The following is a 25241-nucleotide window of genomic DNA, read 5'->3' on the forward strand; positions in this document are numbered from 1 at the left end:
AGAAGAATACTGAAGTAGCACAGAAAAAACAGAAACTCTATTATGACTTGAAACGACGGGGAGTAACTTATAAAGTAGGGGATGAAGTTTTAAAAATTAAGCATTCACTTTCTTCAGCACCAGAAGATAAAACTGCCAAATTTTTTCCACGATTTGAAGGACCATATGTTATAGAAAAAATAACTCACGCTGTAGTAGTGTTAAAAGCCAGAAATGGTGAAACCTGCTCCGCAAACATTGATCAAATCAAACCCTACTATGATCGTAATAAAATGCAAATATTTTCAGATCTTTTGCAGGATCCGGCACGGCAGACACAGCAGGCACAAGCTCCAGAGGTGGAACAACTACAAGTACAAGGGCAAGCCATTAAGAGGCAGGAGCAAGTGAAAAGAAAGTTTCCCCGCGGGAAAAGTGAAGATAACAAGAAAAAGAAGCCGTTCCACCGTCCAGAAAAGAGAGCTCGCGAACACCCCCAGAATGAAGAAGGGAGAAGGACGACGTATGCAAAGAGAACCAGGAGAAATGACGGCAACTATAACCCGGCTCTAAAACGGAAGATCTACTCATCCGACAGGACTCTCCGCAGCAAATGTCGCCGAACTGCGGAAGGGCCACCAGCGACGGAGGAAAAGTTACAAGGAAATTTTGAACGGCCAGCAACGAGGTCCAAGCAGGAACACGAAAGAAGTTTCCCGGTTCCGCCAAGACCAGCTCCCATCAAACGACCAAGACCACAGGCAGAAGCGAAAAAGAAGGTATTCAAGGGTGACCGAACTGGAGAAAAAAGAAAGCATCTAGAGGAAGGCACTGAAGGGCGAGCCCGTACAAGAAGGAGGATAAATCAAACAACTATCTGCACTACCTTTAAGGACTGGGCCCAGAAAAGAATGTCCGAATATCACAAAGATAAGTAAAATTTTATGTTACTTTGCAAACTTAAGTTAATCTTTCATTCTTACTGCAAGTGGCAGATTTCAAGAAGTTTTACCTCATGCGAGGTCTACCTTTATCGCCAAAAGGGCGAGAAATGAGTTGTTACCGATTTTCGTATTATGTTTTTAAATTACTCTCGCGTAAAACTAAAGTTGATGTATAATAGCGTTGTGTAAAGACTTAAATATTGTAAAAAATTATTGTATAAATATTATTTAAAACATTCTGGCAAGAAAGAAGTTTTAGTCTGAAAGACTTTTTGAAATGTATTATTTCAATGTAGAAAGAATTGGCACTTGCTTTGAAAAGAATAGAAGTTAACAATGTACTACTAATGTATGTTTTCAAATGTGTAAAATTAACGGCATGTTAATATGTTCTTATATACAATGTGAACTGTTATTTTAAATGTTAAGAAATACCGTGATATGGTAAAAGTGAATGTTAAAATTTTTTTATTCGTGTGACTGTAAAAAGACTAAATCATGGTGAATATGTGTTAAAGGTTGAATGATGTAGTTAGGCTCTCCGACGCTACACTTCAGAGTTAGCCACTTTCAGAATAGTACCTCAGGGTTTAGAGTTGAAATTAGGGTGTGTTACGAGGTCTTGGTATGTTGAATTTTAACACGTTAGTGTTTTGATTGTAGGAGGAAGTGTTGAACATATAGACATAAACACATTCGTGTTTGGTGTTCTTTTACAACACATGTCAGAGAGCACGGGGAGAGATAATTAAAATAGTCATGAATGAAATAAGAATGTTAAGAGAAATATAATTATACATGTTACTTGCCATTTCATTGTGTAACATTTCATTAAACTAGTTTTCCTTCCAGATCTCTGGAAGGAACCAGATTTGAATAAAAGCTCCTGTTTAGATGCAGTACAGATGAAAAATTGTGTCCTGGGAGCTGCTATTGTAAAAACAAATTTCTTTCTTTTAAATTTCTAGTTTCTAGCGAAAAATGTTTGTAAAAGATTGGCCTCGCGTTAGATTCTAGAGCTAAAAGTTTTCAACAAGGTCGTTTTAGACCTCAGTTTCAAACTAATTAACTCTAGCGGGAAGTATGTAAGGATCTTAAGTTTTACTAACGTTTATTTTATTTTAAATCTTTACTATCACTTCTTATTTTCTACTTCCGGCCAGAATTATAAGCGTTAAAGTATTTATGCAAAATTTGTCTGGCGAACGCCAAGTATTTAAGTTGTGGCTTTTTGCCAAGCGAGAGAGAGGAAGCAGTGAGTCGAAGCAGGCCGCTTACCTTAGAAGTTTTACGCAGCTGCTGGTTGCCTTCCAGGCCAGAGGTTTTAATCCTCTTGATAAATTTTAAACGTATTGTAGTGTTCACAGTTCTCTGTACTACATACGGCTTCCTGTTAATATAAGGCCAATCTTCCACGTTTATTATTTTAAAGTTAACTTAGAGTTTAGTTCTATTTTTATATTTTTACGTTAGACCCCAAGTAGCGGGTCTGTGTATTCCGAAGTACGGAAGTTATTGTAAATAGAGAAAAAATAAAAGGGTTTTGTATACCCTTCTTGTGTATCCTGTTTACTTCCCACAGTTTTGAACATAGCTTTAGTAAGCTCTCTGTTCCGAGTCAGGTCCTTGCATGTTCCCGAAGAAGGTAAGACGGAACATTGATCCTGATAAAATGATCCTCCTCGACTAAAACTATATCATTAACTTCTAAACTAACTACCTAAATTCGGGAACATTATTCTTAATCAAGTTCGAATGAGCAGATCTTAAATTCTACAAATACTCTTTTTTCTACCTGGACCAAAAGGAATTCATTGATTTTTCGCTATAATTATAGATCTTTATCAAAGACTTCTTGGAAGAAAAATTTGAATAAGGTGAAGTCTCCCAGAAGGCAACGAAGATATTCCTTTTCCAAAAAGAAAATAAGCAGGAGTTAAAGCCTGTGGTTCATCTAAGTCACTTCCAACTTAGGCATTTGCCCGAGAGTTAATCATCCCTTCAATTTCGGTAAGAACAGTTTGCAACTGCTGAGTAGTCGGCTCAGGCAAACTCGATGAGGTTCGCAAAACGGGTGCCCGCTTGTAGACGCTATCCCGGCGCAATGATTCTGACTTTCGAATCTTTGTAAGTTTATAATTTGTGTCGAAGAAAATGAAAGTTCAGAACAGTTCATAATCTGGGTGAGCACGTAAAAGAGTCCAACAGAAACACACCTGCGGTGCAGGACATGACGAAGGTAAGTGCGCAGATAAGCAAATGGCGTGGAAAAAGAAATGCCTTAAGCTCACAGAATTTGAGTCTCTCATGTGCGAAGTTTACATAATAGGAGTAAATAACATAAAATAGCATGGACATAAAGGCATGGTGTAAAATAAATGTATACAATACATACAGGTCAATATATGCAACAAAAGCAGCTACACCAGAAAACCAACCAGTATGTGTTTGTGAGTATGGCAAAGCCTCGAGGGCTATCTACCTAAGAGGAGGGATGCCTTCGTGGAGGACTTTCTAGGGGAAACTGACTCGTATACACGTTACACATGGGGAAAACCACGAAAACGCCCATGCAGCCAGCCCGTTCGCGGGATTCGAACCTCGGACCGAACTACCAGTGTTCAGCGAGTTTACCGCTCGGCCGCTGGTGAGCCCCAACCAGTATGAGATAGTGTATAGAAATAATTAAGGTGGGACAACTAGGTAAATGAGTTATTTGAAAGACAGTTACTGATCGAGGTACCTGAGGACCGCAAGCGGTCGTTTTCTATTGCTATCAATGTTATAATCATAGTTAAGCACTGGAATAATGCTGTTGTTAACATTCGGGATATTTTTGTAGAATGTTTCTACAAGATTAGCAAAATGAACATATAAAGTTGATATCTCAAGCTCTTGGTGAATTGCCGAGTTTCTGATGAACCATCAACAATTCGCCGCTTGTCTGAGTAAGATATTCTGCAGTATTTGGAGTTTCTTTACATTAGTAAAACTAGCATATCCCCAAACATAACAGGCATATGAGTGTATGGGACGCAAAAGGGTCTTGTAAATGAGTAATTCTTGAATTGTCAGAGATGACTTTCCGTAGAGGGACTTTCACGGAACGCACCTTACGTTCATAAAACCCTCCCCACCAGGCTGCTCTTTCCACAATATATTTTCACTTAATTCCGTTAGCAGCATAAAAAGTTTTTACTTCTGGACTACATTATTTTTGTATTATTACTGACCAAATTTGTTTCAGCTTAAGTTCACCACGTTTGAAAATACGTGCATTGTCAGAAAAGACCACAGAACACAAGCCTCTTCGGGATACAAAACGTCGGAAGGCAATCAAAAATGCGTCTGCTGTCATATTACTGACTAGGTCCAGATGAACACTTCTTGTAACAGCACAGGTATCAATAGAATATATTGTTTGTTTTGATTATTTTTCACAAATAACGGACCAGCGTAATCGATCCCAATTACTGTAAATCGGGCTAAGTGTTCCACTCGGAGAACTTGTAATGTAGCAACCATTTGGTCTCCTGGAGAAAAGTTGAATCTTTTGAAAATAACACATTTACCTAGAAGAGATTTTATAACTTGTCTGGTTTTTAGTTTTCAGTATTTTTCTATCACCTGCACCAGCGTATATAAGATTCCCAAATCAGTAATTCAGTGAGTTTAGATTTTTGTCAATACTATAATAAGGTGTTTTTCACCCGTAGATTAAACAGTTCTCTCAAGCCTTCCTGTCACTCCCAATACATCTTCATAATCTAAAAATGGGTTTAAGTATAACATTTTAGAGTCTTTTAGTAAAGGCTTGCCATTCTTTAAACAATTAATTTCCTCAGAGAAAACTTCCCTTTGAACAGCTTTTACAGCAGAAATTGTTCAGCACGATTACATTCTTCAATAGTAAAAGGAACCATTATACTAGTTTTCCTCTTAAGAACATCAACAAACCGTAATACCCAAGAATTCACCTTCAGTAGTTTGAGAAAGCAGCTAAACCCATTAACATGAATTATCTGTTTGGAAACGCATGCGAAGCTAATTATAGCAGAAGCTTTATATTCGGCTTCAATCTCCTGGCCTACTGAGTCATATTCAAATCTCCTCGGCTCGGTCCAAGTATTCTCTGGGTAAAATAACCATTTTGGGCCTTGCCACCATTTGTTTTTTAAGTTAGCAAATCTTTACTAGTTAATCCTCTTGTTACCAAGTCCGCAGGATTATCTTTACCTATACAGTGTATCCATGCACTGGGATCTGTAGTTTTTTGAATTTCTAATACTCTAAAACAAATTGCTTCCTCTTAGAGGTGGTTTTCCCTATGTGTAACGTGTATACGAGCCAGTTTCCTTTAGAAAGTCCTCCACGAAGGCATCCCTCCTATTAGGCAGATAGCCCTCGAGGCTTTGCCATAATTACACACACACACGCTTCCTCTTAGATGCCGTGCCTTTTATCCAGTGTAGCACAATTTTTGCACGTTTCAATAATCATGTCATTTAATAGTTTCTTTATAACTGCATTATATCTCAAATAATAACTCATCACCCTTAAACCTCTTTTCTTATGCAACAATTTTTTTTGTCGCGATTTCTAAATTACTAGACAAATTTTCTCGTAAAGTCTCAGACTTCCATAAAAGTGGTGACTCATACCTTCCATTTATAAACCGCAACTGCGTTTCGAATCCTATAATATTATCCGAGATTTTCTCTTTTCTATACTCAAGAAAATAAGACTCAAAATTCCACAAACATTTCAAATCATTTTCTACTGAGGTACATGCAATCTTCAAACAGGAAGTAGAATAATGCAGATGATTTTCTGGAATCTGCCCGTAATAGTATCACCGAATAGTATCTGTTGAATATATAAGTTCTTTTAGTTTTTTTTTAACTTTCCCAATTAGCGTTGAATACATAAAATCGGCGTCTAAGAATACTTGGACTGGTTTGTTATCGTATGATGCTTCAGAAATTTCATAGCCGTGTGGAATTAAATCTTTTAATAATTCAGGTTTGATATTCGAATATAGTATATGAACTGCGCTGATTTCATCAGTTACTAAAGCGTGAATATTTATGCTAGAAAAAGGAGGATTGGGATATTTGCTTCTATTATTGTAATATTAATGACTTCAAAATCCTTCTCATAAGGGTTACTTTTTGTGAAAGTATAAACTAAAAGCCTTTCTTTCTATAAGGGTTGCACATTTAAAGTCCTTACTAAATCATTTCGAATAAATTATTTCTACGAGCCCGAATCAAATAACATCAATGCAGTTAAACGTTTAGAATTATTTCCACTTGAACGCAAGCAGTCTAAAGTAAAATCGCGTAATTTTGTACATAGTTTTGTGACTTAAATATAGAAGACATCACAGCTTATTTATCAGAGCTTTGAAAAACTTTGGCCTTTTCTGACGGTTTAATTTCCGATGTACAGGGTGATTATAATTAAAGTTGCGATTTCAAAACGCTCTAACTTTAAAACTACCGGCAACTTGATATTTTACCAGAACAATCGTGAGGCAATGGAATTGTGTTTGGCGGAGGAAAAAAATAGTTCCAGAACACTAGCGGAACACATAATGATTTGCTTGAATGCTTCATCATGACTGACAAAGAAGGATCGCGCTCTTCCCGTGAAGCTTTTTTATCAGAACGGTGACTCTGCGTTAACAACTATCAGGAAATTCCGGACATTAAAAGGCATAAAATCAAGGGGCCATGATCATTTACGGCGTGTAAAAAATGATAGATAAATTCAAAGAGACCAATTTATTTGGCGTGAAAAGAGGTAGAAAACGGAAACCAGTTACGGTGGCCTCAGTGGAAGATGTGGCCACAACGTTACAAGAATTGACGAACAGTGATGCAGGAATCAGCAGCTTAAGGAGAATTGGACGAATGTTGGATATGCCTATCAGCACGGTGCATAATGTCCTGTGAAATATCTTGCGCTATTATCCATATCCGTGCCAGATAACTCGTGTGCAGAAGTATGGTACTGGCTGACCTGGAAGCACGTGAATTGTTTGCACAGTGATTTCTTTCCCAGATGGAAGAGAACAATGGATAACCAGGGAACATTCTGTGGTCTAGCGAAGCCCATTTCTATTTGCAAGGTTCTGTAAATACTCAAAATTACAAGATATCGATGATTGAGAATCCGTTCCCACTTCAGTCTAATAAGGGGGTCTGCTCTGGACACCGGTTGAGATCGATATCGGAAAACCAGTCGGAATTCTCTTTCCACTCGACAGCAGAAGGAGAGCGAGTCTGAACCCTTCAAATTCCGTCGGAGGAAAGTGAAGTGGAAATTCCGTGCGGAAGTGACGTTTATTGCATAGCAACCAGTCTATCTCACTTCTACATTGCTCCAGGCTCAGGGGAAGGGGGTAGTTTTTTTGTCAAAGGGGCTGTTTCGCACGTGCTTATTACTGAGGATGGCGGTAGGAAAAAAAATCGAGTTCGAGTAAATGGTGAAATTTTTCGAAAAAATACGCTGCTGGATTTAGTAAAGAGTTTGGAAAAAAGAAATGGAGAACGTTAATGGATATTTTAAACGCAGAAAGAAATGGCCTTTTCAAAACTTCAGGTATGTGAAGAAACGTAAACATAATTTTACGTATGATCTTTTGCAAAATGGAAATTTTCTGAAAGGTTACATGTTTGTAAACTATTTGTTAACAGGAATTTTATGATTAAAATACATTAATTTGTCTGAAAAGGTTAGGCAACAACGTCATAAGTCAAATAATTAAAATATAGCACCGCGTACGCGTGTTTAATATTCCTAATGAATTTGAATCAAAATTTTTTTAATTTTTAGCAACCCATGATTATATCAATAATTTTATTTATTCAGGAATTATACCTATCACGTAGTTACAAATATACTATGTATCGTAGATACCAATAAGCAGTGAGTAAAAATATAACAAACATTTAACAAAAGTAATAGCAAGAAAAATTTAAAAAAATTAAATAACTATAGGTTAAATCATAAAACATATTATCTTGCACACACACATATATACATATTTTAACATATGCAGTGAAAGGAAATTGCAATACATATTCCTATTTATACCCTTTTTAAATCGATCCCGCCAGTGACCGTGTGGTAAAATTGCTGAACACTGGTCGTTCGGTCCGAGGTCCAAATACTGCGAACGGGTTTGTTGCATTACCAACATATCTCTGATAACCAATATATCTGTCATTACCAACATATTTCTCGTAATTTCCAAAAGCATAAAAAAATTAAGGCATACAAAACCTGGTTTAAATAAATAACTATATGTATATATAAATGTATTATAATCAAAACAGAAATTGTGAAGCTAACTAGTAATAAGACGTAAGACCTATTTGGTCTTAAAAATTTTTTGCGCATAATGCTGCAAAAATATAGGAAATAATAGGTAGAAACATTGCAGCGATCTTAATATATGCAGTGAAAGATAATTGCAGTACATATTCCTATTTAAGCCCTTTTTAAGTCGATCCCACTAGTGGCCGAGCGGTAAAATCTCCGAACACTGGTAGTGCGGTCCGAGGTTCGAATCCCGCGAACGGGCTGGACGCATAGGACCGATATATCATTGGTAACTTCCAGAAGCATAGAAGTTTAAGGCACAGAAAATCTGTTTTAAATATATATATATATATAAATATATTAACAGATGCAGTGAAAGAAATTGCAGTACATATATATTTATACCCTTTTTAAATCGATCTCACCAGCGGCCGGTAAAATCGCTGGACACAAGAAGTTCGGTTCAGGGTTGGAATCCCGCGAACGGGCTGATTGCATGGACGTTTTCGTGGTTTTCCCCATGTGTTACGTGTATACGAGCTAGTTTTCCTTAGAATGTCCTCCACGAAGGCAACTCTCTCTTTAGGCAGATAGCCCTCGAGGTTTTGCCGTAATTACATAAAACCAAAACTAAGCACTTTTTTTTATCTGAATAAATATACACAAAACTGATGTAATATCTAAAAGTAGACCACATTTAAAAATCTGATAACTAATTTTAAATCTTGCATTATAATATTGACAAAAATTTAACCGAAAATTATACAGGAATTTAACTTGTTTTATACAGGAGATTTTAGAAACTATTGGAAATTGACACTGATATCGGTACAGTTAAAACTACTTAGATAATTTTTTTAACTCAAAGCAATTTAATGTAAATGTTGAATTTAGGATGTGCATAGTTTAAATTATATACTGCGTATTCTTTAATGCATGTATAATGTATTACATTTTTATACACTACAAATTCAAATAAAAGTAGAGGGAAATACATTATAATTTAAAACATAAAATTTCAAAATTTATAAATTACTCATCAAAACATGAAATTAAGTACATTGATATATACATTAGCTTAAAAATTACAATTTTAAATTAAAAGTATGCACCCCTTCTTTATATGTGAAATAGGAAAACACCAAATATATTATTTTCACTAAAATTTAATTAAAGCATTGGTAATGTAGAATAAATAAATAATGTAGAATCGTCAGCATCAAATGCATTATTTCTATAGCGAAATACTCGAGTTTTTCACAAATCTTAAGAAATTAAAATATCTATTACGTACACTTTCAAAAACAATCCGTGACCTCCGCCGTCCTCAGTTTAGCTCTAAAACGACAGTCAGAAACTTAAACGGCAGCTGTCCAGCTGACGGAAAAATTTCCGACGCGTCGATCTCTGTAATGATCGAGACGATGACACCAGACCCGCTCTCTGTCGAGTAGATCGCAAAAAGCGACCCGTTCTTCTATCTCGACGGTGTCCAGACTAGGGCCCTAAAACTTCATTTTAACCAAACACGGTAATAATAAGTCCTTCGGTTTTGCATTTGAAAATAAAGCAGAGGGCATTTTACTTTCAAGTTTAAATGGACATCACGAAACGAAATCTTGAATAATACCCTGCAATGAAACCTCATCACTCTTTACTAAACCTGCTTAACATTCCAGATTCATTATGCAGTAAAATTATTTTTGCTATATTTGATAAATTTCAAATATTTTTTATAGTGTTATTGGCGATTTTTTTAAAATTTTTTTTTAAAATTTTGTTTGTTTGACGTATAGGTTTCCGAAAACATTTATGTAAAATATTTTCTTGTCAGGCATGCGCTTTTCATTCCTTTTTAATGTCTAGCATCAAGATTAAATGCACAGTGCTGTATTGAGTGTTTGTGTTCGAAGTACAGTATGTTGTCTATGTAATTAATCTCTTCTTTTAGAAATTGTGAGAATCTGTGAAATTAATTATTCGGTAAATGAGCTATATGAAATATAGCCCATTTTTCTTGAAGAAGTGATTCTTGAGCAAGCTTTAAAGTCGTTTGGCGACAAATTCGACTCGGAAGAGTAACCCTAGTTTTCTACCCGTACAACAGCAAAATTCTTTAGCGATCGCTTCCAGGTCCTTTCGTATCAGAATATTTTTTGAAATTATTAAATGAAAGTGATGAGCTAAACTTTATAGTCTTATGCTTAAATTAGTGTTTTTTGAACCTAATTTATTGTATCAAAGTTATCCAACCTCTGAGAAGAGAATTTTTTTTATGGATCCTGCAATAGGATGGTTTCAACCCGAACAGTGTGGTCCAGCATTAAATTTATGGACTGAAATTTGGAACACGCATCAAAGATTGGAAAATTTTGATTTGCATTCGAAGACTGAAGTAAAAAATGGAGAGGTGTTTCTTAATGGTAATTGTGCTTCTGTGGGTGAAGACAAAAAATTGCATCTGAAGAAAGGTGATTCTGTCACGGACAATACGAATTATCCTCGAGTAAAGAGAAAAGAAAATAAGGCTAGTACATATGCCCTGAGTCGTAATGATGACTTAATACGATATGGGGGAACTCCGTGGAGAGTTAAAGGGAAAAATTACAGTATTGGATTATTGGGGTGAGTAATTATTTTGAACCTATGAAATATGTTTTGTTTAAGTGTAATATAAAATTAACGTCCGATCTGTAAATGTGCATGTTAATGTGGATACTAGTTCTTTTCTTGACTTCCCCACTCAAAATTTCTGAAACTGTTGAAAGAATAAGTATGCTGCATGTTTGGTGTAATGTACCAAAATATTCTGTCCCCTTATTAGTAGTTCTGTATTCTTTTCGTTAACTTGTAATATGCAGCGACTATTACTTTTGAATATAAATCAGATCTGATTAATTTTAGGTTTCGCTTAACCTCAAAAAGTTAGAGAAATATAAGGTAAATCCTTTACATAAGCTGCAATTTGTGTAAGTCAAAGGTAATTAAATGTATATGTCTGTTCTGCTATTATCCACAAGTATATTTTACATATATGTGTAAGTACTTTAATATTATTATGTAAATGGCAAAGATGGGTTAACATACCATTTCTGTTAACTTGCATATGGAATATTATAACTTCTTCCTCACTGATATGATCAAATGTTCCTATTTCCACAAACTAGGCATAATCCTTTTAAATTCATGAAAAGCATTTTTCAGAAACCTGCTGATCTCTCATAATCTTGCTATGTAATAAAGCATTCTAATTCAGCGTTTCGGCAAGCCTCTTTCTCCAAGTTTGTTTTTGTATATTGACGAATGCCATTTCAAAATATATATTCCTGTTAATTATCAATTAATATTTCTAAGCAAATATTGCATATGACAAAAAATAAAGTTTTCATGCAGTTTATGAAATCTGTGTCATCAGTAAACATGCGATTCCGTGCTGTTATGCAAGTATGCATTTTGGTATATTTAATAGGTTTAATTTTTTGAATTATTTTGTTATGTTTTAATTTGTGAGGTGTACCTCTTTAATATCATGTTTCCATTTTTATTGGAAATACAACTGAAGTTTATTATTGCTGAGTAATTGTCAAATTGTTATCAAATTCTGCAGGATTTTGATTAGCTAAGAAAGTTGAGATGATGTTAATGTGAACTTGGATGTTTACCATTTCTGTAAGTGAAAGGCTTTACAAATCAAAACACTTTATACTCTTTATTTTTCCATCTTAAAGTTTCTACTGAAATGAAATGATTGAATTTGAATAACAGTAGGAAAGTTGTATGAATTTATAATATATGCAGGACTTATTATTTTGTAAGTATGAAGGTATTAAGTTTCATTCCATATTTTGCAAATATGCATGCCTATAAGCATGCATTTGATGCTTGTGTAAATATGCATACCTATAATCATGCATTTGATATTTGTGTAAAAGTAAGTTATGTGAAATTACTTCAGTGCTGTAATATTTAAAATACAGAAACTATGCATACTCTTGTACTGTATTTTACAAAGAAGTAATGAATGACATTCGAAGGAATTTTTCTATGTTATATTTTGTTAGGTATTTAGCAGGGGCAACATGTAATTAGATTTGATCTTGGTCCAGTTTTCCAAGTATGTCATGTTAGGTTAGAAGATGTAGAATCTGTTAAACTTATAAAAAGGGTAGTATTTTCCCTCCCAGTATGTATTGGTAGGAATTTTTTAATTGAAAACTCTAAGCAAGCAGTTCTCAACCTTTTGACTAACGTGTACCATCTAAACAAAAATTGAAAACCTTCAGTACCACCACTACAAAGTACTACTACTACCACTACTACCACTACCCTCTTGAACAAAACTCAGATTGTATAAATTTGCAAGTGTTAGAGAAAAAAACTCAATCAAGATGTTGGGGTTTTAATATTTGAATTTAATGATTAAAAGTACTTTGCTTTTTTGCACGAGTGGTACGTGTATCACCAGTTGAGAACCTCTGCTCTAAGCTAGTGATTGTGTATGGTTTCGTCTGAGTCAGTGATTTGTGCGTCTGTTAGGTTTATCAGGAAGTAATGCAGGTTTCATGCTGCATAAATTTATTAGGTCAGCACAAAATATGTAATACAAGGGCAATTTTAAAATAATGCTTTCTAATTTTTTCCATGTGTTAATTTTATTTCGGGAGCCCCTTGCTTCACAACAGCAGCCATAAGGAAGATTTGCTATTTTTTGTAGGATACTATTATTGAGTCTTTGAAGAACTTGGGTATATACTAAACAATCTGGTTTATGGAGAGAATGACTGCCGACTTGGGGGATCTTTTTATTTAGGGAAAAATTTGAAATCTGGGGATTTTATTATTTTTTACAAGTGTCAAGTTAATTCCCCATCATGTTAGGTCAATTTTAGTCAGTTATCTTCACATTTTTTACAAACACTCGCATTAAAATTTTGCGGTTTAACTTCTTGCTCATAAAATACTTTTTTCAACCATTTCATATTTTTTGTAATAATGCCTTAGTAATTCTAGACAAAGATCTTTGTTTATATAACCAGTAGTTGAGCATGTTGAAATTTTTATGGTCGTAGAGAAAATGTACTCTACTGGATTGACTATGATTTCAGTTCTGGTCAAACTTTTTATTCAGGTTTTGACATTTGCCCTTATTATAATGGATATCTTTCATCTTTATCATCAAATCTTTGTTTTATGAATGTCGCATCAAGCAATGAGTAACCAACTGAACATAAACTTTTTTTTCTAATTAATTAATTTAGCTTCTGTCAAAATACCAAATGATTCACCTACGTGACAAAAATATATGCCCAACAAAACTTTTGCTTGCTTTTGGAAAACAGTAAATTTTGGAATCTCTAATTACTTCGTCTACATCTTTTTTATTTTCTTCACTTAAAAGTATTAAACATTTCAAGCATTTCTTCACCAACAATATGCAATAAAATAGATATTTTAGTTTCAGACGATTTAGTATTACTACCAGATGCTCGCATGTAAATCTAGAATTTTTTCCCCACTTCTTCCAATTTTCTCTTTCTTTCTTTCTTCAAAACTTAGATTGTTTGGTGGCTTCAATCTATCCACATTTACTTGAAGACATTAACGGTTGATCTTTACAATATGGTAACTGGTAGTTTGGCGACATTTTGGAGGCGATAAAGGTTACTACCTGGGACTTTGGTAATAATGTGAGCAGTACTCAGTTCCGATTACACATTATTTTGCGTGAGGGAAATGAGAGATCATGGGATATGTCATGTGATATTAATGGACGAATTACGGTTCTTTAATCGGAAAAGGGGGGAAATCAGGAAAAAATGTGGAAATTTTGTATTTAGCTTTATACTGTGTGTGAAACAGTGTTGTTTAATTTTTGGATCCCATGGCCCTAACTAAAGTTAATTCAAAATGGGTATTTAGGCATTGTGATAAAGAGAAGTTTGCTTTTTATTTAGCGGAGGAAGTATGGAGGAAAAATTCGCACAAAAAATCTTTCAATAATTTTATTGAATGAATTAGAAAAGTGTATCCGCCACGTAATCAAGATTCTGAAGAAGATTAGGTAAGTTAGTATTTTTAATTATTTGAGGATATTATTTTTATGCATTGTTCTAAATGTAAGGTGGAAAGGAATTTGGTATTATTGGGAAAATTGTTATTAGCAATGATTTAGTTTAAAGTAATTAGGATTGTAAGGTAATTTTTATTAATTTAATGTATGTGCTCATTTATATTTTAAGTAGTGGTTTTGAATTTAATTACATTTTAATGAAATGATAGTTATTTTGTGAATTTTATGCTTGTAGGAATTTGGTATACGTTTAAGTTGAAATAAACGTGCATGGAAATAATTAAAATATTTGATACTAAGTATTTGTAATGCTTGCGGTATGAATTCGTTGGTGACGTGTATAATGTAATAGATGATTTAGAGGTAAAAGTTTTTGGATATTTTATTTTATATGTGGAAATGTTCATATTTGTAAAGGGTAAATACTTTTCTGCGATCGGGTAATTTCATATATGTTCTTTTTACCGGGTTTAAAGATTGAGAAAATTGTCATGTATTTTCGTGAAATTTTTCTAATTTATGAGAAAAAAGCAGTGTACATGGATATAGTGAAGAGTGTGCGCAATGCCATTTTTGTGCAATTCTGGGATGTTTTTTTAAGTAAAAATAAGTCGACGTGTACATGGTTTAGTGATATTTTAATTAAATGATAGTTATTTTGTGAATTTTATGTTTGTAGGAATTTGGTATACGTTTAAGTTGAAATAAACGTGCATGGAAATAATTTAAATCTTTGATACTAAGTATTTGTAATGCTTGCGGTATGAATTCGTTGGTGACGTGTGTAATGTAATAGATGATTTAGAGGTAAAAGTTTTTGGATATTTTATTTATTTTATATGTGGAAATGTTCATATTTGTAAAGGGTAAATACTTTTTCGCGATCAGGTAATTTCATATATGTTCTTTTTACCGGGTTTAAAGATTGAGAAAATTGTCATGTATTTTCGTGAAATTTTTCTAATTTATGAGAAAAAAGCAGTGTACATGGATATAGTGAAGAGTGTGCGCAATGCCATTTTTGTGCAATTCTGGGATGTTTTTTTAAGTAAAAATAAGTCGGCGTGTACATGGTTTATGTGTATGTGTTATTTTGAAAAATGCGTAAGGAGTATGGTATTGTGCACTTTTTCCCAATTTTGCAGTGAATATTTGTCATGATTAAGCAGTTTTGTTTGATAAAATTTCTAGCATAAGTGTAATTCGGCTAGTAGATTGTTGGAAGAAGTGTTCAGTAGATAAGAAGAAAAGAAACATGTCTTTACTTTGTGAAGACAAAATGGCGGCGGGGAAAAAAAATAGAGGGTTGCTGTAGGAGAGTCGGTCGCCAAATTTTCGCCAAAAAAATCGCCAAGTTACCATAATGTAAAGATCAACCATTAGTTTTAGTTAGTAGTTTTATATTCTTACGTTCAGACCACTAGTGGTTGGTCTCTATATTCCGAAGTTCCGGAAATCTCTGCAAAGATAGAAAAATAAAGGGTTTCGTATACCCTTCCTGTGTGTATTGTCTACTTCACAATTTATTGAACATAGCTTGAGTAAGCTCCCTGTTCCGAGTCGGGACAGTTCATGTTTCCAAGGCAAGTAAAGAGGAACACAAGTCCTGATAAAGTATTTGTAACCATTTATAATGTTTGCGGTATGAATTCATTGGTAACGTTCATAATATAATAGATAATTTAGAGGTAAAAGTTTCTGGATATTTTATTTATTTTATACGTGGAAATGTTCATCCTTGGAAAGGGTATATACTTTTTCGCGATCAGGTAATACCGAGTTTAAAGATTCACAGAATTTTTTTTGCATTTTCGTGCAAATTTTTGTAATTTATGAGAAAATAGCAGTGTAGATGGATAAAGAGTGTGTGCAATGCCATTTTTGTGCAATTCTGGGATTTTTTTTAAGTAAAAATAAGTCGAAGTGTAAATGGTTTATGTGTGTGTGCTATTCTGAAAAACGCGCAAGGAGTTTGCGATTGTGCACTTTTTCCCAATTTTGCAGTTAATATTTGTCATGATTAAGCAGTTTTGTTACATAACTTCTAGCATAAGTGTAATTCGGCTAGTAGATTGTTGGAAAAAGTGTTCAGTAAATAAAAAGAAAAGAAACATGTCTTTTCGCCAAGTTACCATAATCCAAAGATCAACCAAACTAACTTTGGATTAATATACAAGTGCCTAACTTTAAGATTGGCCGTTATTTAACAAAACCCGTATGTAGTACAGAGAGCTGCTAAAACTACGATGCGTTTGAATTTATCAAGAGGACTAAACCTCTGGCCTTGAAGGCAACCAGCAACCGAGTAAAAACTACTATGGCAAGCGGCCTGCTTCTAATAACTCCTTCCTCTCTCTTGCTTGGCAAAAAGCCACAACTTAAGTACTTGGCATTAACAAGACAGATTTGCATAAATAAGTTAAAACTTTTAATTCTGGCCGGAAGTAGAAAATAAGAAGTGATAGTAAAGATTTAAAATAAAATAAACGTTAGTAAAACTTAGGATCCTTACATACTACATATTATAGTTGCTGTCATTTCTCCTGGCTCTCTTTGCATTAGTTGTCCTTCTCCCTTCTTTATTCTGGGGTTGGTCGTGCCCTCTCTTTTCTGGTCGGTGGAACGGCTTCTTTTTCTTGTTACCTTCAGTTTTCCCAACGGGGGAACTTTCTTTTCAATTGCTCCTGTCTACTAATGGCTTGCCCTTGTGATTGTCGTTGTTCCACCTCTGGAGACTGTGCCTGCCGTGCCGGATCCTGCAAAAGATCTTGAAATATTGGCATTTTATTACGATTATAAAATGGTTTTATCTGATCAACGTTTGTGGTGCAGGTTTCACCATTCCTGGCTTTTAACACCACTACAGCCCGAGTTATTTTTTTCTATGACATATGGTCCTTCAAATCGTGGATAAAATTTGGCAGTGTCTTTTTTGGCAAATGCTTAGTGTCAAATATTTAAATTATTTCGTACTTCAACTGAAACATATACCAAATTCCTACAAACATAAAATTCACAAAATAACTTTCATTTAATTAAAATATCACTAAACCATATACACGTCGACTTATTTTTACTTAAAAAAACATCCCAGAATTGAACAAAAATGGCATTGTGCACACTCTTTACTATATCCATGTACGTTGCTTTTTTCTCATAAATTAGAAAAATTTCACGAAAATGCATGAAAATACTCAACGTATTCTACTCAAACGTATTCCAAAATACTACAAACATATAACTCACAAAATCATGATCATTAAATTAAAATATAATTAAATTAAAAAACACTACTTAAAATATAAATAAGCACGTACATTAAATTAATAAAAATTAGATTACAATCCTAATTACTTTAAACTAAATCATTGCTAATAACAATTTTCCAATAATACCATATTAATTTATTTACTCCTTACATTTAGAACAATGCATAAAAATAATATCCTCAAATGATTAAAAATACTAACTTACCTAATCTTCAGAATCTTCATTACGTGGCACGCACACTTCCACTATTTCACTCAACACACAATGAAGCTTAATACAAAATAATATAGTACTACAGTTTTCCAAATTCCCCCCCTTTTTCCAATTAAAGAACTATAATTCGTCCATTAATGTCACATGACATATCTCATGATCTCTCATTTCTCTCACACAAAATAATGCGTAATCGGAACTGAGTACTTCTCACATTATTACCAAAGTCCTAGGTAGTAACCTTTATCGCCTCCAAAATGTTGCCAAACTACCAGTTACCATATTTCAAAGATCAGCCACCCTTTCCAAACATGAACATTTCCACATATAAAATAAATAAAATATCCAAAAACTTTTACCTAAACGTGACCAACGAATTCATACCTCAAACATTACAAATGGTTACAAATACTTAGTGTCAAATATTTAAATTATTTCCGTGCACGTTTGCTTCCACTGAAACGTATACCAAATTCCTACAAACATATAATTCACAAAATAACTATCATTTAATTAAAATATAATTAAATTCAAAAACACTACTTAAAATATAAATAAGCACATACATTAAATTAATAAAAATTAGCTTACAATCCTAATTACTTTAAACTACATCATTGCTAATAACAATTTTCCAATAATACGATATTACTTTATTTACTCCTTACATTTAGAACAATGCATAAAAATAATATCCTCAAATAATTAAAAATACTAACTTACCTAATCTTCTTCAGAATCTTGATTACGTGGCCGATAAACTTTTTTTATTTCCTCCGCTAAATAAAAAGCAAGCGTATGTGCGCCTGTTTCAGGATCTTTAAAATCATACTTATAGTTCACAGCAAGGTACCAGGGAAAATAAATAACTTAATAAAACATCTTTACTTCTATCTCGCACAACCTTAAAAAAACACTTATTACTACCCCTTTCAATCCCACTAAATACCCATTTCGAATTCACTTTAGTTAGGGCCATGGGATCCAAAAATTAAGAAACACTGTTTCACACAACATAAAATAAAGCTAAATACAAAATTTCCAGATTTTTTTCCAGATTTCCCCCTCTTTTCCGATTAAAGAACTGTAATTCGTCCATTAATGTCACATGACGTATCTCATGATCTCTCATTTCCCTCACACAAAATAATGCGTAATCGGAACTGAGTACTTTTCACATTATTACCAAAGTCCTAGGTAGTAACCTTTATAGCCTCCAAAATGGTGCCAAACTACCTGTTACCATATTCCAAAGATCAGCCTAATTGATGACTACAAGATCAGCTGAACAATGTAGATTCTACATTAGTAGTTGTTGTTCTATATTGCAGTTATGTATTATGTACAGTCAGGGCTTAATTTCTAAAATTAGAAGTGCGGGAGCCCTATGGAAGATCGTCAGCAAAGGGGAACAAAACTAAATAAATAAAATGACTGTTAAAATCATTAATAATTTAAAAATTAAATAGTTAATTATTATCTAATTGGTTAATAATTGTTTAATTAATATTTATCAATTATTATTTAATTACTAATAAATATTTAAATAATTCAAGGTTAAGGTTATTAAATAAAATGTAAAGAGAGAAACTAAAATTCATTGAAATTTTTCATATAATTTTATTGCAAAAATAAAAATTTTCAAGATCAAGTTTCTACCAAAATTGTTGTTCAATTACATAAAAGAAGTGCCGGAGCCTTCTTATTTAGGGCTCCAGTGGATTCCGCTTAGAATTATGATTTATCCCAAAAAATTAGAAGTACCTGAGAGGGACTCCGGCGCAATTTAAGCTTTGTGTATAGTTACATATATGACGATCAGTATTTTGAGAGAAGCTATGAATTAGAAAAAGAAGTTTGTGTCCAGTTGGTCGCTCCTTGCTTGATCCAAAATTCATAAAACAAAGATTTGATGATAAAGATGAAAGATATCCATTATGAAAAAACAGCACTATACTAAATCATCTTCAAACTATCAAGGAAATAAGTTCAGTAATCTAAAACCATGTTGAAAATGTGGAACAAGTTATAACATTGTTCTGCTTGTAAGATTTAAGGAAAAATCCCTTTTCTAAAATGTGCACTAATAAAAGTGTTAATATTGTACAGAATAATTTAGAGCATGATTTGCATTATATTAATAATGAATGTGTTTTATGAGCAGTAAAACATTAATTTTCTAAAAATAGAGCAGATTAATTTGTAAAACTAAAAGTAAACATATGTATTGTTGTGATTGTTGTGACTTATCTCACTTGTCTGACAGTAACATCAAAATAAGCTACAAAATTTATGGCAAGGAGTACAAGATTGCACCTGTTGTTGGCAAGAGCCTTGAGCACCATACAGCTGACAGTGCGACTTAGCTCAGATCTGTCCCAAATTTTGATGGAGAATGGATCTGGGGGAATGGATCCAACGGCCTCCCACCCCTCTTCCCCTACCACCAACCTCTCGAAAGGACTTCTGGCTTGCTGCATATTTAGAGCGCTCCCAAGCCGCACAGATATTATGCATTTACAAATGTCCACCCCTTTTCCAGGATTTGAACCTGGGCTCTTCAGTTTGGCTGTCAGTGTCGCTAACCACTACCCTGGTTGGGTGGCAAACATATCTAAATATTTATTTATTAAGTTGTATACCATTGCCTAAATTTAAACAGATTTAAGAGATAAATGTTTGACTAAATTAAATGTCACTTTGAAAAGTAACAATGGTTTTAAAATTGATGTAGTTGGAAAACGCAAGTTTTTATGCAAGACATCCAAAGATTATAAAGATGAAGTAGAATTTAAAGTAGTAGTAATGATAAAACTGTTACAGTTTTTTTAAGTGTATCTACATTACAAGAATTAGTTGTAGTATAAAGGATATATACAGTAAATCCCAAATCTAATGAAAAGTTACCAGAATCTTTAAATCGAAATCCAGACTTATTTAAAGGAATTGGAAATTTAACTGGTTACCATCACATTCCTTCAAATTAAAACCAGAAACTGTTGATAAAATAGAGCCCTGAATGAAAATTCCACTTAGTTTATTAAACGCATTGTAAAAGGAACTGGCAAGAATGGAAAAAAAAAAGATATTGTAAAAAAAAGTTAATAGGCGTACAGAATATATGAGTTCGTTAGTTGTAGTAAGAAAAAAGGATGGCAATTTAAGAGTGTGTTTAGATCCTCAGTACCTTAACCAAAATATACTGAGAGAACATTATGACATACAACCTTTGAAGAGATTTGATCTTGAATATAAAATGCAAAGGTGTTTAGTACTGTAGATGCAAACAAAGGATTTTGTTAAATTAAAACTGTCAGATTCAATACTCCATTTAGCAAATTTTGTTTTTTAAGTTTGGCATATGGTCTTTGTTCATCACCAGACTTTTTTTCTGAAATGTTTAGTGATATAGAAACATTTTAAATATATATAGGTCAATTATTTATTTTAAAGAAGGTGTTGGGAAGAACCTGTGGCAGTCTTATGTTCGACCGTGTGTGCCGCTTGATGACGTCATGTTGTTTTCGTAATAGCCACCAGCGTGACTACTGAAACTCCCATTGCCCTTAGCACGAGTGCAAGGATTTTTCGAGTATTCATGTAGAAGTTTTCCAGTTTTAATGAATAGTTGTATTTTAGAGATGTGTTGTCATTCATGTCTTCTAAGAATATTTCTCGAGTCATATCCTTCACACTTAAAATGGCGACCCGCCAACACTCGTGAAGCTTCAGAAGCCTGGCTGAAATTGGATCCAGTCCACCATCAAGCGCTACGGATTTGCTGTGGAGCCTTCAGAACATCTCCAGTCCAAAGTTTATATGTCATCTGTTTTGATCCATTTCTGGAATTCAGATGCAAGCAGTTGTCCATTGATCTTCATTATAAAGTAATGTCACATGCCAAACATCCTGTCCGACTCATGACATCTGATCAGTACTGTGGTCTTTACCAAGCCTGTCCTTTATGTATCCTGCCTTTTGATCTCCGCATGCACTCACTGATTGAAGAATTCAACCTAAATGATCTGCATCCCAAAAGCTTTGACCTTTTTGGTATTGCTTCCTGGCAAGAAGTGAATATTCACCTATGTAACATTGTTGGAGAACTAAAGAAGAGCAGTACCAATGATGTTCAATATCAACAAATTTTCCTAGAGCATAGAAGCAGTCATTCTAACTATAAAGCAATTTTTACTGATGGCTCAAAGAATCATGATCATGTCGGGGCAGCTTTTGTTTGTGATAAAGAAATAAAGTAACTTCATAAGGCTGCATCTGTCTTTACTGCGAAAGCTTTTGCCATTTTGAATTCCTTAATCTTTATCTATTCCTTAATCTTTATCAGGCAGAATAGCAGAAAGTTCATCATCTACTCTGGCTGCTCTTGAATCAATAAATACAAATACCAGCCACCCTTTGGTCTTAGAAATTTTAAAGGCACACCTCTATCATAATAATATCACCTCTGTTTGAGAAACGCAGGCTATTATATTGTGTACTGCTGGGTGCCTTGACATGCTGGCATCAAAGGCAATGAACTCGCTGATATCGCAGCAAAATCTGCTGATATTACCTCTGAAAAATGATGTCCCTTTTACAGACATACGGAATTACATCAGAACAAAGATCTTCTCCAGGTGGCAATAAATCTGGGAATGCCAAACTCTGAACAAATTAAGGCAGGTAAAACCCAATTTGGAGTATTGGGAGTCGAGAGGGAATCAAAAGAAGGATGTACTACTGACTCGCCTGCGAATTGGTCATTGCAGACTGACACATCAGTATCTCTTGAAAGGAGATAATGTGCCTATTTGGTGGCACTTGCAACATTCCCGTTCAATCAATCGCATTTTAGCATGCTGTCCTGCTTTTAGTCAGAAACTAACTTTTAGTCATTGGAAGAAACTCTCACATCAACCTCATAAGATTTTTAAAAGACACCTCCTTTTACTATAAGATTTGAACTGTATTTAATCCTGTTCTAGCTGTTGCTAGAGCATTTCTCAGTCATTTCTCCATGCCTTCATCTCATTGGAAGAAACCTCCACATCAACCTCTAAGATTTTTAAAAGATATCTCCTTTTTTAACCATATGATTTGAAGTTATTTGCCTTTTATTCTGCTCTACCTGTTTCTAGAGCATTTCTCAAAGCCATCTCTCCATGCCTTCATCACCATTTCAGGTTCATTTCATCAATTCACTTGATATAGTGTGCATCTTGAATTTTATTCACCATTTGTCTGGCGCATAACTCTCAAGGTTTTGTGCCATTAAAAAATCAACCAACCAACCAATCAGAAGCTTGGTTCCAGGACTTTCGTGTTCAGTCAGTTCCATGGAAATACAAATGTTTTGGCTACAGCCAGTGCCATGGAAATACAGCAGCCATGAAGATACCAATTTATAATCCTATTGACTCGGGATAGTGGTTTGCTATGTGCGATAAATTTAATTTCAATAAACGTAAAATTGGGCTGAATCGAAATATGGGACATATATTTTCTCAAGATGGTTTAAAACCAGATAAAGACAAGATTAAAACTATTCTAGATACGATATCATAAAAAATGTTGAGGAATGGTCACTTAATTATTTATGTTAATAGATTTATACCTATTGTATCAAAATTGATATGTGTAAAAGATTTGTTGAAAAAGCAGGTTCTCTGAAAGTGGAATTCAGTACATGGAGTAATGTACGCATATAGGAGACTGGAAGCTGTTTAAGTAACTAACCAATTTTACAGTACAGTACAAAGTCTTTAATCCGGACCTCAAAGCTACAAACTTTCTGCGTATGGGTAAATGCATTAATGTGTTTACGCATGCATATTTAAAGTATAACAGATGGTATAAGCTAGGCTAAAATTATCTAATTATCTATTTCAGTTAATGTTGCAGATTGCGTTGTTCTTTAATCTTCTAATTGGATCCGGTTTATTATTTTTTGCAGACTATTAGAGCAATTTTATAGAAAGTAAGCTTGAACTTTCGATTATGTCAAAAAGAGTTTCCGATTCAGAAGCTGCCAAAGGATCTACAAAGCGAAAGCATGTTTCGATGTCCATCAAACAAAAAGTGGAATTGCTGCAAAAAATGGATAAAGGCATGAAGAAAGTGACAGAGGGTTTGTGAAAACGAAAAAATTTCGATTGACAAGTTAGTCGGTATTCTCGGCACAGCAATTACAGAACTTGAACAGCAGAACTTTGTAACTGAACAAGAAATTATGTCTGTTTATAGAATTAAAGAGAAAGTATTAGCACATAAAACGAAGCAACTTAAATAACTTACATTGAAAGAAATGTTTTAATAAAGTAAACAAATAAATATTGAGCTTTTATTTTTGTAAATTTTGATACCCTTTAAATCGTAATTGCTCTTTATTTCATAAATTACGGTTTCGTGTTTTTAATTTTATAATTTCTACATGCCATCTTACCGGATTTAAATTGATGATCTATAATCCAGAAAAACTCCTAATCCGGAATCGAAGTCCCGACGAGTCCGGATTGACTTTGTACGGTATTATGATATAAACATGCCCATAATTTTATCTGTAGATGAATCTCGAGAAGGACTAGAAGCTGTCTTACTGCAGAATACATATGCATCTATGGCATTGACAGCATACAGAATTATGCTCAAATTAAAATTTTAGCTTTTGTATTTGCATGTAAGAAATTTCACCAGTATATATTTGGAAAATATATTGCTGTTGAAAGTGATCATAAAATTTTGAAATTAATTTTCAAGAAGCCATTAAATAAAAGTTCAGTTAGAGTACAAATAATGCGTATAAAATTACAACCGTATCAGTTTGAGATAAAATATAAGTCAGGAAAAGAACTTTTTATAAAAGATGTATTATCAAATTGCTGATAAAAGACCTGATTTTTTTGAAGGAAACATAATGCCCACATTGGAATAATTGTAGAAAAGGTGCTAATGTCGAAATACAAAATCAAAATTTTTCAACTGGAAACAGAAAAAGATGAAGAACTACAAGTTTTAAGAAAATTAATTAAAACTGCATGGCCAGATAAAAAATGCGAGGTTCTGGAACTGGCAAAACTATAGAGAACTATCAGACATAAATGGAATAATATGTAAGAAGTCCTGTGTTGTATCGTAAGAAGAATGAAAGTTTATGAAAACACATAAGAAGAATTCATTATGATTATATAGGAATAGAAAAATGCCAGGAATGTCAAAGAAAAAAGCAAGAGAAATATTATGTTGGCCAAGAATGGCAAAAGAAATTGAAGATATGGTTCTGAACTGATCAACATATTTGAGTTTACTGAAAGTTAATAGTATAAAAACAGCGATATTTAAAGAGATACCTATTGGTCCATGGGAAGTATTGGGAAGAGAACTCTTACATTAAAGGGAGAGAATATCCAATACAATACATAGTCTGAGATCTGGACTCG

At 33.8% G+C, this 25241-nt stretch overlaps 1 protein-coding gene across 1 annotated transcript in view; it reads left to right on the forward strand.

Moving 5' to 3' along the window:
- The first annotated feature begins 10087 nt into the window (after positions 1-10087).
- Positions 10088-25241, forward strand: part of LOC118199401 (terminal nucleotidyltransferase 4B-like) — a 106016-nt gene continuing 90862 nt past the window's right edge. Inside the window, exon 1 of the mRNA XM_085809589.1 lies at positions 10088-10877. Within this exon, the coding sequence (XP_085665715.1) occupies positions 10453-10877 (425 nt within the window). The 5' untranslated portion in view covers positions 10088-10452. The remainder of the gene's footprint in view (positions 10878-25241) is intronic.

This window comes from Stegodyphus dumicola, chromosome X2 (assembly GCF_044657685.1).
Source record: "Stegodyphus dumicola isolate Sdum_Otavi_A_Nest chromosome X2, ASM4465768v1".
Classification (NCBI taxonomy): Eukaryota; Metazoa; Arthropoda; class Arachnida; order Araneae; family Eresidae; genus Stegodyphus; species Stegodyphus dumicola.